Source organism: Strix aluco, chromosome 4, assembly GCF_031877795.1.
Source record: "Strix aluco isolate bStrAlu1 chromosome 4, bStrAlu1.hap1, whole genome shotgun sequence".
In the NCBI taxonomy this organism is placed as follows: domain Eukaryota; kingdom Metazoa; phylum Chordata; class Aves; order Strigiformes; family Strigidae; genus Strix; species Strix aluco.
In genome coordinates, this window is record NC_133934.1 from 27,030,989 (window position 1) to 27,043,613 (window position 12,625).

The following is a 12,625-nucleotide window of genomic DNA, read 5'->3' on the forward strand; positions in this document are numbered from 1 at the left end:
CTAACATAGAGAAAAAACGCTTAACAAAAGAGCTTCACGCTCTCCCAGGACAGGGTAAGAAGGGATAATACTGCTTTTCTCCAAGAAAAGAGTAAATTCAGATGATCCATCCACTCCTGTAATTCCCAGAATGACACAGAACATCAATGCCAAGCCTGACAATATGTTGCTGAGTGAGCGGTAGCAGAGAGAAAGTGACTGTGATAGAAGACAGCATGTCCGGGATAAACAAACAGGTGCTGTCAGCCAAATGCTGAACACTGCAAATGCACCACAGCAGATGCCCTGATTAAATAAAATGTGAAGTCACAACATTTGTTTGAGTGATTGAAAAAAATCAACATGCTCTCACAATCACAGATTCATTGATTTTTCATGAGAATTAAAAATAACTAAAGCCCTGGTGTGAGTTTTCTTTTAGCTTGTAAGTTTTCAAAAAATAAATTAAAAAACATCTTGAATGGGAACATTCTTTGAGTCATTTTTCAAAATTAGGGCTTTTCTATCTCTTGCTTCTGAGTGAGTATCTTTACCAGCCTGCTCTCAAAGACAGGCTGCATGTCATGGAGAGTTGAGCTGTCTTTGAATCTAGTTTTATCAAGGAAGAAAATGCTAAACTTCTGGTTTAGTATCTCTTCCATCACCCTCCTCTACCTTGATAGATGCTGCTGTAAGGACTCTTCTCATCTGCTCACTCAGCTCACCTCTGAGTTCACCCTTTCACACGTAACAAGCTGTAAAAGTGCACAACTGCCTCTGGTAGTCAGTAATAATCTCCAGATACTCTCCAGCAGGATTAATAACTGTTGAGAAGTATTAATACCAAGGATGCTTTATGCCAGAGCTGTCCAACTCCCGCACCATCACCAGGCAGCCACGTTGCTCTTTGCAATGGTGTGAGTCCTGTGACAGCTCAGAGGCTGCATCTCTGAGCAGCTCTGAAATAATCTGGAGGTTATACAGAACTGTGCTGGGTGTGCCTACCCCTGTTTTATACTCTAGAGAATGAAAGAATTCCAAGCAGAATTTTCACAATAATTACCATATGGCCTCAAGTTCTCTGTGTGACATTCAGTGGTTTGTTAAAGGGACAAAAAGGACAAGCAAACCAATGAAATATATAAAAGTCCTTGAGCAAACACCAGAGAAGATATTTAGTCAAAGCAGTGGGTTTATGGCTAAACTCAGATCTCTCTGAAATCTGTCCCAGGATTGTGTAACATCCCCAACTACGGCCATTAAGGTCTGGGGGCAAAATAAGCTCTGCTCAGAGACTGACAGATTGCAGAGGAGATAAGGAGGCAGAAAAGCCCTGGTGCTAGCAGCATAACTTCCCTTCTTAACCAGCCCAGGAGCCTTGCTGGTTTAAGGCGCATTTATAAAAGCTCACAAAGAAAAGATTAATAAACCAAGTAAAATAGAATAGAAACAGAGGGTCCTTGGGTGTTTCATCCATTTGCTCTTTGTGCAATGTTTTTTTGGTAAATTTTTCCAAATGGAGGGTGCCCATGTTACTGGAAGCACATTGTGTTAGATCTGCTTTGAAGATACAGGTTTATTATCAGGTTAGTACAACCAGAAAAAGGAGCAAGAGCACAAAGATGCCATCTAGGAGTAGTTTTGCTCAGAACTTGGTCTTGAACAGCAGATCTGTTCCTTCAGGGAAACAATTGTAGCAGCAGAAGCTGTCCGGGACGCAGCTTCCTCGGTGCAAGCCGTTCATTGCTGCCATGGGATAAGACCAGGTCTGTCACAACACCAGTCAGGCCTTATTAATCCCCTGCCCCTGCTATTCAAGAGGTGTAAAGATTTTAGATGTTATGTTGAAGAAAAAAAGGAACAGGAGAGTTCCTCTTCCCAATGGAGAAAACTAAATTGGGTAGAAGACTAAAGCGGTTCATACAAGCTAAACCCTCACTCTACCTGAAACTGTATCTTCCTAAAAGCCTCTATTTTTCCTTTTGTGCATAGCAGCAGAGAGATCCCTGACAACGAGAGAAGATCCTCTTTCTCTGCTTCTACCTTCTCCTGTAACCACCATTTTACACATTTTTCCACAATTACTTTACTTGCGTGCAGGCACAGTCTGCTTTTGGGAAGGGTGACTGTACCTGGACAATGATATGCAGCTTGACACTGGTACCTGCACATCCATAGGTTTTCCCCTGTCTAGTAAGTACAGATGCAAGTTTGTTGCAGGCAGTAAGGACTGCTGAGATGCTAGCTTGAGTTTTACTGGAAAGAAAAAAAAAGAGAAGCTACACTGAAGCATTTGTTTTAAAACAAGAGAGTTTTGCAGAGCTACAAGAAAAATTCTCATATTTTGTTGCTGTTACAAATTCCATCGCTATGTTTCTGGAAATGTTTCTGGTCAGGAGCAGCAAAGTGACCTCAGGAAAACCTTGCTGGAGTTTCTAAGGTGGTTATTTTCATATTTTGACTCCTGTACCAGTTGCCAGGGTGCCTGTAATAGGGAAAAGAAAACCGTTGAAAAACCTATGACTGGTATTCAAGGGGCTTAGAGCAAGCCCTGCAACTCCCCAGACAGATGGTGGTTTAAAAAAAAAAAAAAAAAAAAAAAGAAGAAGGCGAGCTGGGCTGATGCTAGAAGTGTGTTTCCATGGGAACAGTGAGGCAGGGATGTTGCCTCGTACTTGACCGAATGGGAAGCAGGTTCAGGATTAGGATTAAGAAAGAAGTGGCCAGATTCCTGCTGCCGTTCAGGGTGTCTTTTACACTCCTAAATACACGGCAGGTCTTTTTAAAAACTGCACTAGCTCTATATCCACATGTCCATGTGTGGATTTAATCAATTAAAAAAGTTGTGTATACATGAACATGTGTGAATAGGAGTGTATGTAAAAGTGTGTATAAGACCATATTGTCTTTAGTGATCCATGACTGTATATGACTGTATAGATGGGAAATGAATGTCCACCTCTCAGTTTAAGACAAGGTATGTGGTGGTGGTCTCTGTCTCGAACTGATGCTCTTTGGAGTATCATGCTTAGCCCAACCCCTTCCAGCTCTTCTAGTTCTCTGAGAGGTGATGCTGAGATCACCAGACAGCAAAATCATAATTTGATATTGCATGGTAATAAGAAAAAAAAAAAAAGAGGTAGGGTAATTCTTTTAAATTTTTAGTCTGCCACTGCCCCGTGAGAATAAATCTAATTGATGTCTGATACACATTGGTGTTATTTAAATATTACAAGAATCAGAAAATAGTTGATGTTAGCAAAAGTATTTCAAAATACACTTATTTCTCTTTAAATGTTTGAGATTACCATTCATCTAGTTTTTGTCTGGTTGCATTTCTCAGAGAAATCCCTGTAAACCTTATCGCCTGTTTTTAGGCCCTTTGTAACTCCAGCAAATTTGAGATGATAAACAAAGACTGAAACAAAAGGTAGAGAACAATAAAGACAAAATCCTAGAATGAAATAGAATTAAATATATGCATTTTTGTGATACATTTGAAGAGTTAGCATTTTTTTTTGACTAATTTATAACAATAAACAAGATTCAAAATCCCACTTTTTGAATTGAGGTGAATTCAGGCCTAAAATAAGGGAATGTTGAAATGTAGATCCTGCAGTTTGCTTCTTGTCAAAATTTGTTGACAGCTATCATAAGCTGAAAATGTGGCCAGTTGTGACCCCTCTCAAAAAACCCCTCAGTAGTCAGTAGGGGTTCACATACCTGCATTTCCAGCGTGGATGTCTTTCTATGCTTGCATAAATATAAACAAGTAACTTTGGCTCACCTTTCCAACACTTAGGAGTGGAGATTTTTAGAACTTAGCTTTAAAAAGGCCTTATGAAAAATTTCTCTTCCCTGTTTCTAGAAACTTCTATGCTTAACCTTAGGCTAAAGAGCATCTGTTTGAGCCAGGACTCCTCACGCACTGCAAGTTAGGTGTGCAAGTGCCTGCAGGACGGAGTTTGTTTCCTTCGAGTATTCACGCACACCTTGAGGTATTTTTTAAGCACACCTTGGCGCCTGCTTCACTTTTGAGAGAAGAAAAGCGCTGCCAGGCACTGTGCACACTCTGGCAGGGGCACTCTCCCTCGCAGCAGGAGCAGGGACCTGCCCGCCGGGGCACCTGTCGCCGCTCCGCGCCCGGGGCAGGAGCCCCCCGGGAGGGTCCGGGCAGGGGAGCAAAGCCCCTTCCCGCCGCGAGGGGCTGGAAGCTCTCCGGTGCTTCCTGCAACAACATTAATTAATCAGGTGTTTAATGCAACAGCCGCAACCCGCACAGCTCTCCCCGTGTACAGGTGGCTCGGTACCCTCCAGGAGCTGCGGGGGGGGGGGAATCGGCTGCCCCCAGATCCCAAAGCCGGGGGTGCCTTGCCATCGTATCGTCCCCGAGGGGTGCCCGGCCCCCCCCGCCCGCCGGTCGCAGCGCCGCCCGCGATGCGATGCGATGCTTGCGGAGGGAGGCGGCGGCGGCGGCGCGGGCATTTGCATGGGCTGAAGGCAAAGCGGCTTCGCCCGTCTGTTTTATTTTTAGCTGGCAGCTCGGGGCAGCGCAGCTCCGCTCCGCCGGCGGGGCGGGCGGGGCGGCAGGCGAGGGAGGACCGAGCCGGCAGGGCGGGCGGTCGGGGCACCGGCGGAGAGAGGTTACCGCAGGCGAGCTGCAGCCAGCCGGGCTGCAGAGCGCCGCCGCCCCCGGCCCCCGCCCCGGCGGTTGCGAGGCAGGGAGAGGCAGGCAGCGGCCTCCGGCGTCCCCCGGCTGCGGCCGCGGCTCCCCTCGGGCTGGCGGCTCGGTGCCTGGCTGCTCCCCCGCCGCAGCCGCGGCGCGCCGGGGCCCTGCAGATGGCCAGTCCCGGGCTGGAGCTGGGAGAGGTGCAGCCTCCGCACGACCCCCCCCAGCCTGAGCTGGCCTTCACCGAGGCTCAGAAGTGGATCGAGGTAAGACCGTGGGATGGCAGGAGTGCGGGCGCCTGACCCCCATCGGGGACGACCCGGTGTCCTTCCCCCCCCGCTCCCCGTCGCGGGGACTGTAGGCATTTTATTCCACGCCGGGCTCCGTCCCGGCCCCCGCCGCCCTCCCCCGCTTTGCTCGCTGCGGAGAAAGCAGCCGGGGCCGCCCGAGCCGCGGTTCAGCCCCCGCGCAGCGTGCGCGCCTTTGGATGGGTCCCTGCCCCCCCTCCCCCCACCCGCGAATCTCTTCCAAACTTAATCTTTTAATCGCATTTCCCCTCCCCGCCCCCGGGATTGGGATGAACGGGGCGGCTGTAAACAGGAGCCGCGCAGGTGCGCGGAGCCGGCGCGGAACGCGTTCCCCGGAGGGGCTCCCGGGGGGGGGCGTCGGCGGCGAGGGTCCCCCCGCCCTGCTGGGGAAACCTCCGGCCCTGCGCCCGACCAGCTCCAGTCGCCCGCGGGTGGTGGCCGCGGCCGCGCAGGTAACGCTCCGCAGTGCGCGGAGAGGCGGGCCGGGGCGGGCCAGCACCGCTGCGGGAGCGGGGGGCGGGTGGGAGCGCAGGGGGCCTGGGGCGGCGCGTCCCGTCCCGTCCCGTCCCGCGGCAGAGCAGCCCCGCAGCCCCTCGCCCATCGCCCGGCCTCGCCACGGAGAGACCCTCGGTCTCGCTCTCCAGGCGGGGCAGAAAAACAGATCTGCTTGCTGTGTGCTCATGCCGTAAAACGCAAGGACAGGCAGGTGGCGGGTGAAATTTAATAGTTAAATATTTTGGCATGTAACAATAGAGACACTTTAAATAGCCCTTCGTCTGACTGCTGGTCCAGAACACACATGAAGGTGGTATCAACCCAGATACCAGAGTAACAGCTCCCTTCAGCTGCAGGCTTTGAATTCATTCTGCAGCTTTTAGTAAGCCTCGGTGGATTCTGTTTTCCGACTGTGGTTAGGCAAATTGTTGTGAAAATTGTTGTGACTTGAAGATTCTCTGAAGCCCTGGGAATTTCAGACTGTAATGGTTCACTCCAGTATCAGCCGGAAAGGTAATGCTGTGTCAGACTTCAGGGAACTGGCACTGACACAGTAAGCTGGCTGGTGTAGAATCAGAGGCAGAGAGAGGAACAATGAGGAACGTGAAAAGAAGGGCTTTTGTGCCAAGGAAAGGTGAGTATGCAGCCTGGAAGAGGAAAAGTGAAGTGCATATAAACATGAGTTGTCTTGGGAAGATGAATGTGGCGTTTTCTATACAGCCGCCTTTATAATAGAAGACCAAGAGAGAGGCACATGACTCCGTCATACATACGGTACATAAAATACCTTGTGACTGTGAGTTCTGCTGACTGCTAATGAAGCCAAGAACTCGATAGCGAAGCAATTCTCTGTTGGTAACGAAGCTGCCAGCAGTCACTCCAGGCATGATGATAATTAAGGGACTATAAGTTTTCCTGTATAAGAGCAGAAACTTGTGGGTCAGACAGAAACTTCTGTCTTGGGCACTTTATTCCACAGTTCACTGTGACGGGAGGTCTCGCGCCTGTTCTTGAGCAACCCAGGGCCTCGTAAGCAAAGCAGAAGGGCTCGTAACTCTGCGTGTCCTCCATGAAGGCCCAAGGGGTCCACGCATACAAAGGAAGCTGTCTGTAACTTCTTGTGCTTCCTTCACTTTTTTAATCTGCTTGATGCATGAATGACAAAGCTGTAATGTGCTGTTACTATTGCCACCGTCCTCTTGCTTGAGGGAGTGTGTCAGGAGCCTGGAGCACTGCCATGGCTGTGGTGTGAGAGGGAAGCATCTGCCTTTCCAGCAGTGCCCAGAGTTGATACTCCTACTAGGAGAAAGGAGGAAGAAACTGCCAGTGAAGCAAATGTGGCTTAATTTGCCTAACACATTATATTTCCTTTTAATCCCAGTTTGTTTTAAGATCTGGAGCGTGAGGGTTATTATCTCTTCCAAAAATCTGGTCAGCATTCACTGTTCTAAATCTGGATGATTTGGACGGAGTGAATTATGCAGAACTTGACATGTTAGTCCAAAGTTATTGAAAAGCTCTGTCAATCTTAAAAAAAAAAAAAAAATATCAAGGAATGTTATAGGTACCAACATTCAGTGTGCCAATCCCTGTTGGTTTGGGTGAAAACCAGAAATGGGGGTCATGCTGTGTCTGGCTACTAGACCCATCTGCTTCAGCTGGCTCTGTACTTGTCTCTCACCAATTTATTCTTTGGCCTAGAGACGTTAGCAAATGTCCAGTGTGTTGTGTCTTCCAGCTTTCTTCTTACCATTTAAAATGACATCTCTCTCAAACAAAAATAAAAGAAACCATTATGGTTGCAAGGAGGGCTGGTGGACCTCCCTAGCATGGAGGAGACAGGCTGGTGAGGATATTAATGGCATGAAACAGCTTAAAACCTTGTGTGGCTGTAAAATAGTGCCACGCGAGGAAATTCAAGCAGAAATGGACAGATTCAAAACTCTGAGCTTGCTGTGCATTTTTATTTCTAACGATTAAGTTGTGTGACTTGCTAGTTGGATTCTCATCTGGTTTAAATCCTCGCGTGAGCACTGTCACCATTGTGTAGCGCTGACAGGAATCCACCCTGCGGTCTGCAGTGCATTTCTCCTCTGGTGGGGCTGGGAAGGGAAGCTGTCCTCTTTCTGCAGATGGGGAGCCAAGACATGAAGTGATGAATGTCTAGATCTGCAAGGATCTAGGTACTTTCCTTCCTCTGGTCCAGAGGTCCTGGGGGTCTTGTCTTTATTCCTTGGGTCTGTGACTTTTCACCAGAGCAGATCTTCTGGGTGCCAGAAGTCTTTTTTTTTCCTTCACTTTAATCTGGATGTTGCAGGATAGGGGAGTCTAAATTGCACTGAGGTTTGGGTGGATCCTCATAATAATCCTCTGGTCTCTCCCTGGAGCTCTGAACCAGTAGCACTAAGGTGATCACCTGAGCAGGAAAAAGGAACAGAGCTCTGACTCTTACTGCCAAGGCTGCTTATACATTTGTGTTTTGTAAGAGAGTATTTCAAGTGGTGATAGATTTGGTGTCATGCAGAAGGTGGGATTTTGGAATTCTGTGGACTTTCTGCTTTGATCATGAGTCACTTTGGGTAGGAAACTGGAGTTCAGCCTTGCTTAATTTTGCATAAATATCAACCATCCAGGGTTCTGTGTAACAGTAAACCAGTCCTATTATTTTAGTTTAGCTCAGCATGTGCTACTTAGGTGAGGAATGCCCTCTTAATGATAAAATGAACCATAGTAGTAGCACTCAGAGGAATTAAAATAAAGGCACCGAATGAAAAACCCTGTGAGAGAGCTGCATCGATCTGCATTATTAAAGGTGTGGTATCTCATTTCAATTAATGCATCTCAGTTTCACTGAAAGAATAGATCAGCCTTGTAAAGCCTAATGGGTTACTACAGCAAAATAACAAATCTAATTTAATCTAATGGCCTGTAATCTTAAAATGTCAAGGTTCCCTGTATGTGTGTTTAAAGTAGAGTAGCTGATGTTTGAAAGAACATCTGTATAAACAGAGTTATTCTTGCTATAAAGATTCATAAGAGAGTAATATAGTAATAAAGTCACATTTAATACCAATGTAACTCCTGAGGGTATTGTTATCTCCTCATCGTACCTCCTAGCCTTGCCTCATTAATATGCTCTCTCCTCATTGTTGAGACTTGGTTCAATTAGGGATGGCTTTTACGTAGACTTATATTCCTTAGAAACTTTGCCACCTGATAAAAATGCTTCTTTTATAGTTGTATGGTAATAATAAGCAAGTCATGTTTTACTGTCCCCTTGACTTTGCTGTTCGCTCTAGAGGTGTGTAGACTAAACCTCATCAACTTCTACTAAGTCTGCTACTTTTCTCCTATATATATTCCGCCTGAGAATTCTCTTGGTAAGGAGAAATTTGCCAGGCAAAGGGATTTGTTGGGTATTTGTGGGTAAGCAAAATGCTGTTAGATTCCTGGATTGAAGGTGGCAATTTTAAGTTGGTAACAGTGGTGCTTCTTCTAGGAGAAGCGTTGGGGCCAGGTGTATTCCTTAGTGCTTCTGGATATGTCACATCGTACAGCAGAATAGGCACGCCATTTCCCCATCACTGTCTCTGTGGAAGAGAGTATGAGAGGCATAAAACCAGGGAAGTGACTTGGGAAGATAAACTTCATGTGACTGTCTTGTGCCAGGAGTCTGGAAACAAGGTTTCTTTAGGGTATCTCTCTTTGGGTGGATGAAGTGTGGGAGAGCTGAGACTTATGGCTCCCACTGCAAAAATGTAACTTAAAAGGAAACGAAGGTAGTTCATTAACAAAATCTTTTCTAATTGGTGAAGGGACTTGATTGGAATACCTACTGTAGAGGCCTGGAACTTGAGGAGTACACAAGTTTGTTTATACAACCTTTGAAATGTGGTATGACATTTGAGGAACATCAGAGATAAATCTCCTTTGATGAAGAGTATTGGGTAAGCTAACTGATTCACTGAGTATACAAGTAACCTGTGTCCTGCAGGAGTGTTTCTGTTTCCAAATGTGTATAGACATCTACTCTTTGCCATGAAGCTGATTTTAAGATCCTTCAATAGGGACTGTAATTGCTCTGAACATTGATACAGTTCCTAGAACAGTGGTACCTCTAGCCAGACTGGGACCTTCAGCTGCCACTGCAGTCTTGCCATTATTTGTACAGGAATAGATGAAATCCAACAAACATTTCTCCAGCGAGCAGTTCCAGAGAAGTCAGTCCGACTGCCTTATGGAAGTATTTGAATACAACCATTTCAGTGTAGAATGATGCCCTAAGCTTTAAGACTGCATGGTTTTATTAATCATATACTACAGGGAAGTTGTTGAATAAGCTTCCAAGCAGTGCCTACAGTTCAAATTTCTCAGTGTTTAGCCTTTCTTTCTTTTTTTCTCTTCTGCAGGAAGAGTACCATATCTATATGCTTTACCTAATGTATTGGGAATCAATTTATTAAAGTGAGCAAGTGTATTCTCAGACTAGAAGAAACCTATGCAAATGGATTAGACAAGTTGCCTGATTTGTGGACAAGCTATAGTTAGGCCAGATGAATCCTTCCCACAGTGTCAGACAACCGTGAAGAGTCAAAAGGTGTGTGGCTGGCTTCTGAGCCTGGGTGGATGTGAATGCAGAATAACTTTACTGTGATTATAGTGACTGGACTTGGAGAGGAATTCTTCACTTCTATCTCTACATCTCCTCCTGGGCAGTGTTTAGGGACTGCAGACAGGGCAGATAGGATGCTCTTGATTCTTGGCAAAGTTAGTCACTCAGTGGAATGAAAACTAAATTGATTTAAAGAGGGTGGAAGAACCTGCCCAAACTCTCTGACCCTGTCAGACTACCGCCTTCTAGAAATTTTTTCCTCTCCCAGTTGCCTGGCAGCTGACCTCCTGTCCTGTATACATGGGCCCAATTCCCTTGTGATGAGATCCGTTTAAGCCCTGTTACAAATAGCACTTGGCATGGGCGTGAGAATAGTAAGAACAATACTATTGATAAACGGATAATGTCAGGAAGTGCAGGACTGAGCTATTCATTGTCTCAAAACTGAATTAATTTCTCCTCTCAGTACTAAAATTTTAAAATAGGTAAAAGATCTGCCCTTAACACCAGAGCCTGGAATGCCATTGTGCAATTGGTGGTGAAGATCAGTTAACGCAGCTATGTAACCTCATTGCACTTGTTCTGCTAGCGTTAATTACATTTTAAAGTTTTTTTAAAGTCAAGTATTGGTCCTCTAGAAAGGAAGGTGGAATCTTTCCCAAGTATGGAGGATAAATAGCAGGTCGATACAGCAGAATTGTTTTCTAGCTTCTAAAATTTATTGGCTATTGGGAAGTGTTGTTTCACAAGAGGTTATAAAAACTGATGTATCTTTTGTTTGGAAAATCTACCAGTCTAGAAGCTTTTTGTCCATGTATGAATACTTCTGTCCATTTGTTCTCTGCAAACATCCCAACAAGAACAGTTTTGGAACAATGTTACAGAAAAAGCGAGATTTATAGGGGTGAAAGTGTCATTTAAAAGGGCAGCTGCATAGGGGGAAGGTATGAATGTTTTGGCATGCAGACCCTGCAGATCTAAGCATTCTCTCCTTCTCTTTCCAATATATCATTTAAAGAAGAAAGTACTGTCTTTTCTTGCCCCACTCAGATCAAAATGACTACAACAGCTACTATGGCACCACTAACATAGTATCAAAATTGATGGCTGAAACTTCTCTCAGCTATGTTAATTGTTGTCTCAGGTGAAAGGGCTGCAGTGCGTGTCCTCGAGACAGCCTTGTAAGAATGTGAAGAACTATAGTGTGCCCCAGCTTAAAATGGAAAAAACCCACCCCTGCCTATTACTGCCTTTTATTTTATAAACAGAATAAATGTACTCCCTGTGCTTGGAACAGGGTGGGGAGTGACTGCTGGGGCAGCAGCTCTGCTGGAAAGGACCTGGGGGGACCTGCGGGACAACAGGCTCAGCATGAGTCTCCAGTGTCCTGGCAGCAGGAGCGGTTAGTCCTTCATGACTATTCTGGAGCCAGTAGATTGATGGAAGTGGTTGTTTGCTTCTGCTTAGCATTTGCTTCTGCTCAGCATTTGCTAGGCCACAGCTGAAATACTGCATCCAGTTTTGGGGCCCAGAGTATGGGAGAGACATTGGGAACTGAGCAGAGGGCCTCTAGGCTAGCTGGGGCTAGAGAGGGTGATGGAGCTGGGCTTCTTCAGGAGAGGTGGCTTTGTGGGGACATAGCAGCAGCCCTGCAGTACCTGTGGGCAGGTCTTTGAGAAGAGGGAGCCAGGCACTTCACGGAGGTACATGCCAGGTGGGTGAGATACTTGTCATAAACTAAAATAGGGAAGGTTATGACTTGGCATAGGGAAAAGTTTCTTCACCACAAGGCCAATTGAGCATTGATTCAGGTTGCCCAGTGAGGCTGGGAGATCACCATTCCTGGGAGGTTTCATGCCTGACTGGACAAAGTTAGACACAGCCTGGTCAGATCTGAGAGCTGCCCTTGCATGGAGCAGGAGGTTGGACTAGAGGGCCCTCTGAGGTCCCTACCAACCTGAATTACATCTATGACTTCTTGACTGTGGATGAGTGAACATCACTTAATTTTATTTTTAATACTACTTTATTGGTTGTTTATATTATTGTAGTGCTTAAGAGCCTGTTCACATGAAGAATATCCTTCACTATACAAAAGCAAAACTCCAATGGCTTATGGCAGGCATTTTCAGGGTATGCTACTTAGTTTCCTTTGTTGAAACTCCTCAAGGCCATGTAAAATGTGTTTGGCTTTCAATCTATCTATTTTTTCTAAACCTGTTTTATTTTAGAAAACTGTAAATATGACTGATTTCCTTGGCTTGGTGAGATTTTGTGTGTGTGTGTTATTTAATTCATTGTGTACTACTATAATTGACCAATAAGGAATTGAAATTATTTCCCTTTTCAGATCTTGAAGATGATGTGCATGCTTAATTCTTGAGAATTTAAATGCTAAATCCTTAAGAAGTTTTTTGTTTGTGGTAATAGTTTGTTATAAGAATCCTCTACTTTGATAGTCACTCTGCTCAGTTCTAGTGTAACTTGCTACTGTTAACTAGGGTTTTTTTTTATTGTATGTGTGTATATATAATGATTATTGTTAGTAATCCTTACTTTAGC

At 45.6% G+C, this 12,625-nt stretch overlaps 1 protein-coding gene across 7 annotated transcripts in view; it reads left to right on the forward strand.

The window, feature by feature from the left end:
- The first annotated feature begins 4,531 nt into the window (after positions 1-4,531).
- LIMCH1 (LIM and calponin homology domains 1) overlaps positions 4,532-12,625 on the forward strand; it is a 188,027-nt gene continuing 179,933 nt past the window's right edge. For 6 of the 7 annotated variants that reach the window (XM_074822412.1, XM_074822413.1, XM_074822416.1 and 3 more), the window contains exon 1: positions 4,532-4,914. In XM_074822412.1, the coding sequence (XP_074678513.1) occupies positions 4,819-4,914 (96 nt within the window). In that variant the 5' untranslated portion in view covers positions 4,532-4,818. Of the gene's footprint in view, positions 4,915-5,324; positions 5,409-12,625 lie in introns of those variants that run through there. The other variant, XM_074822415.1, reaches the window with a different exon arrangement.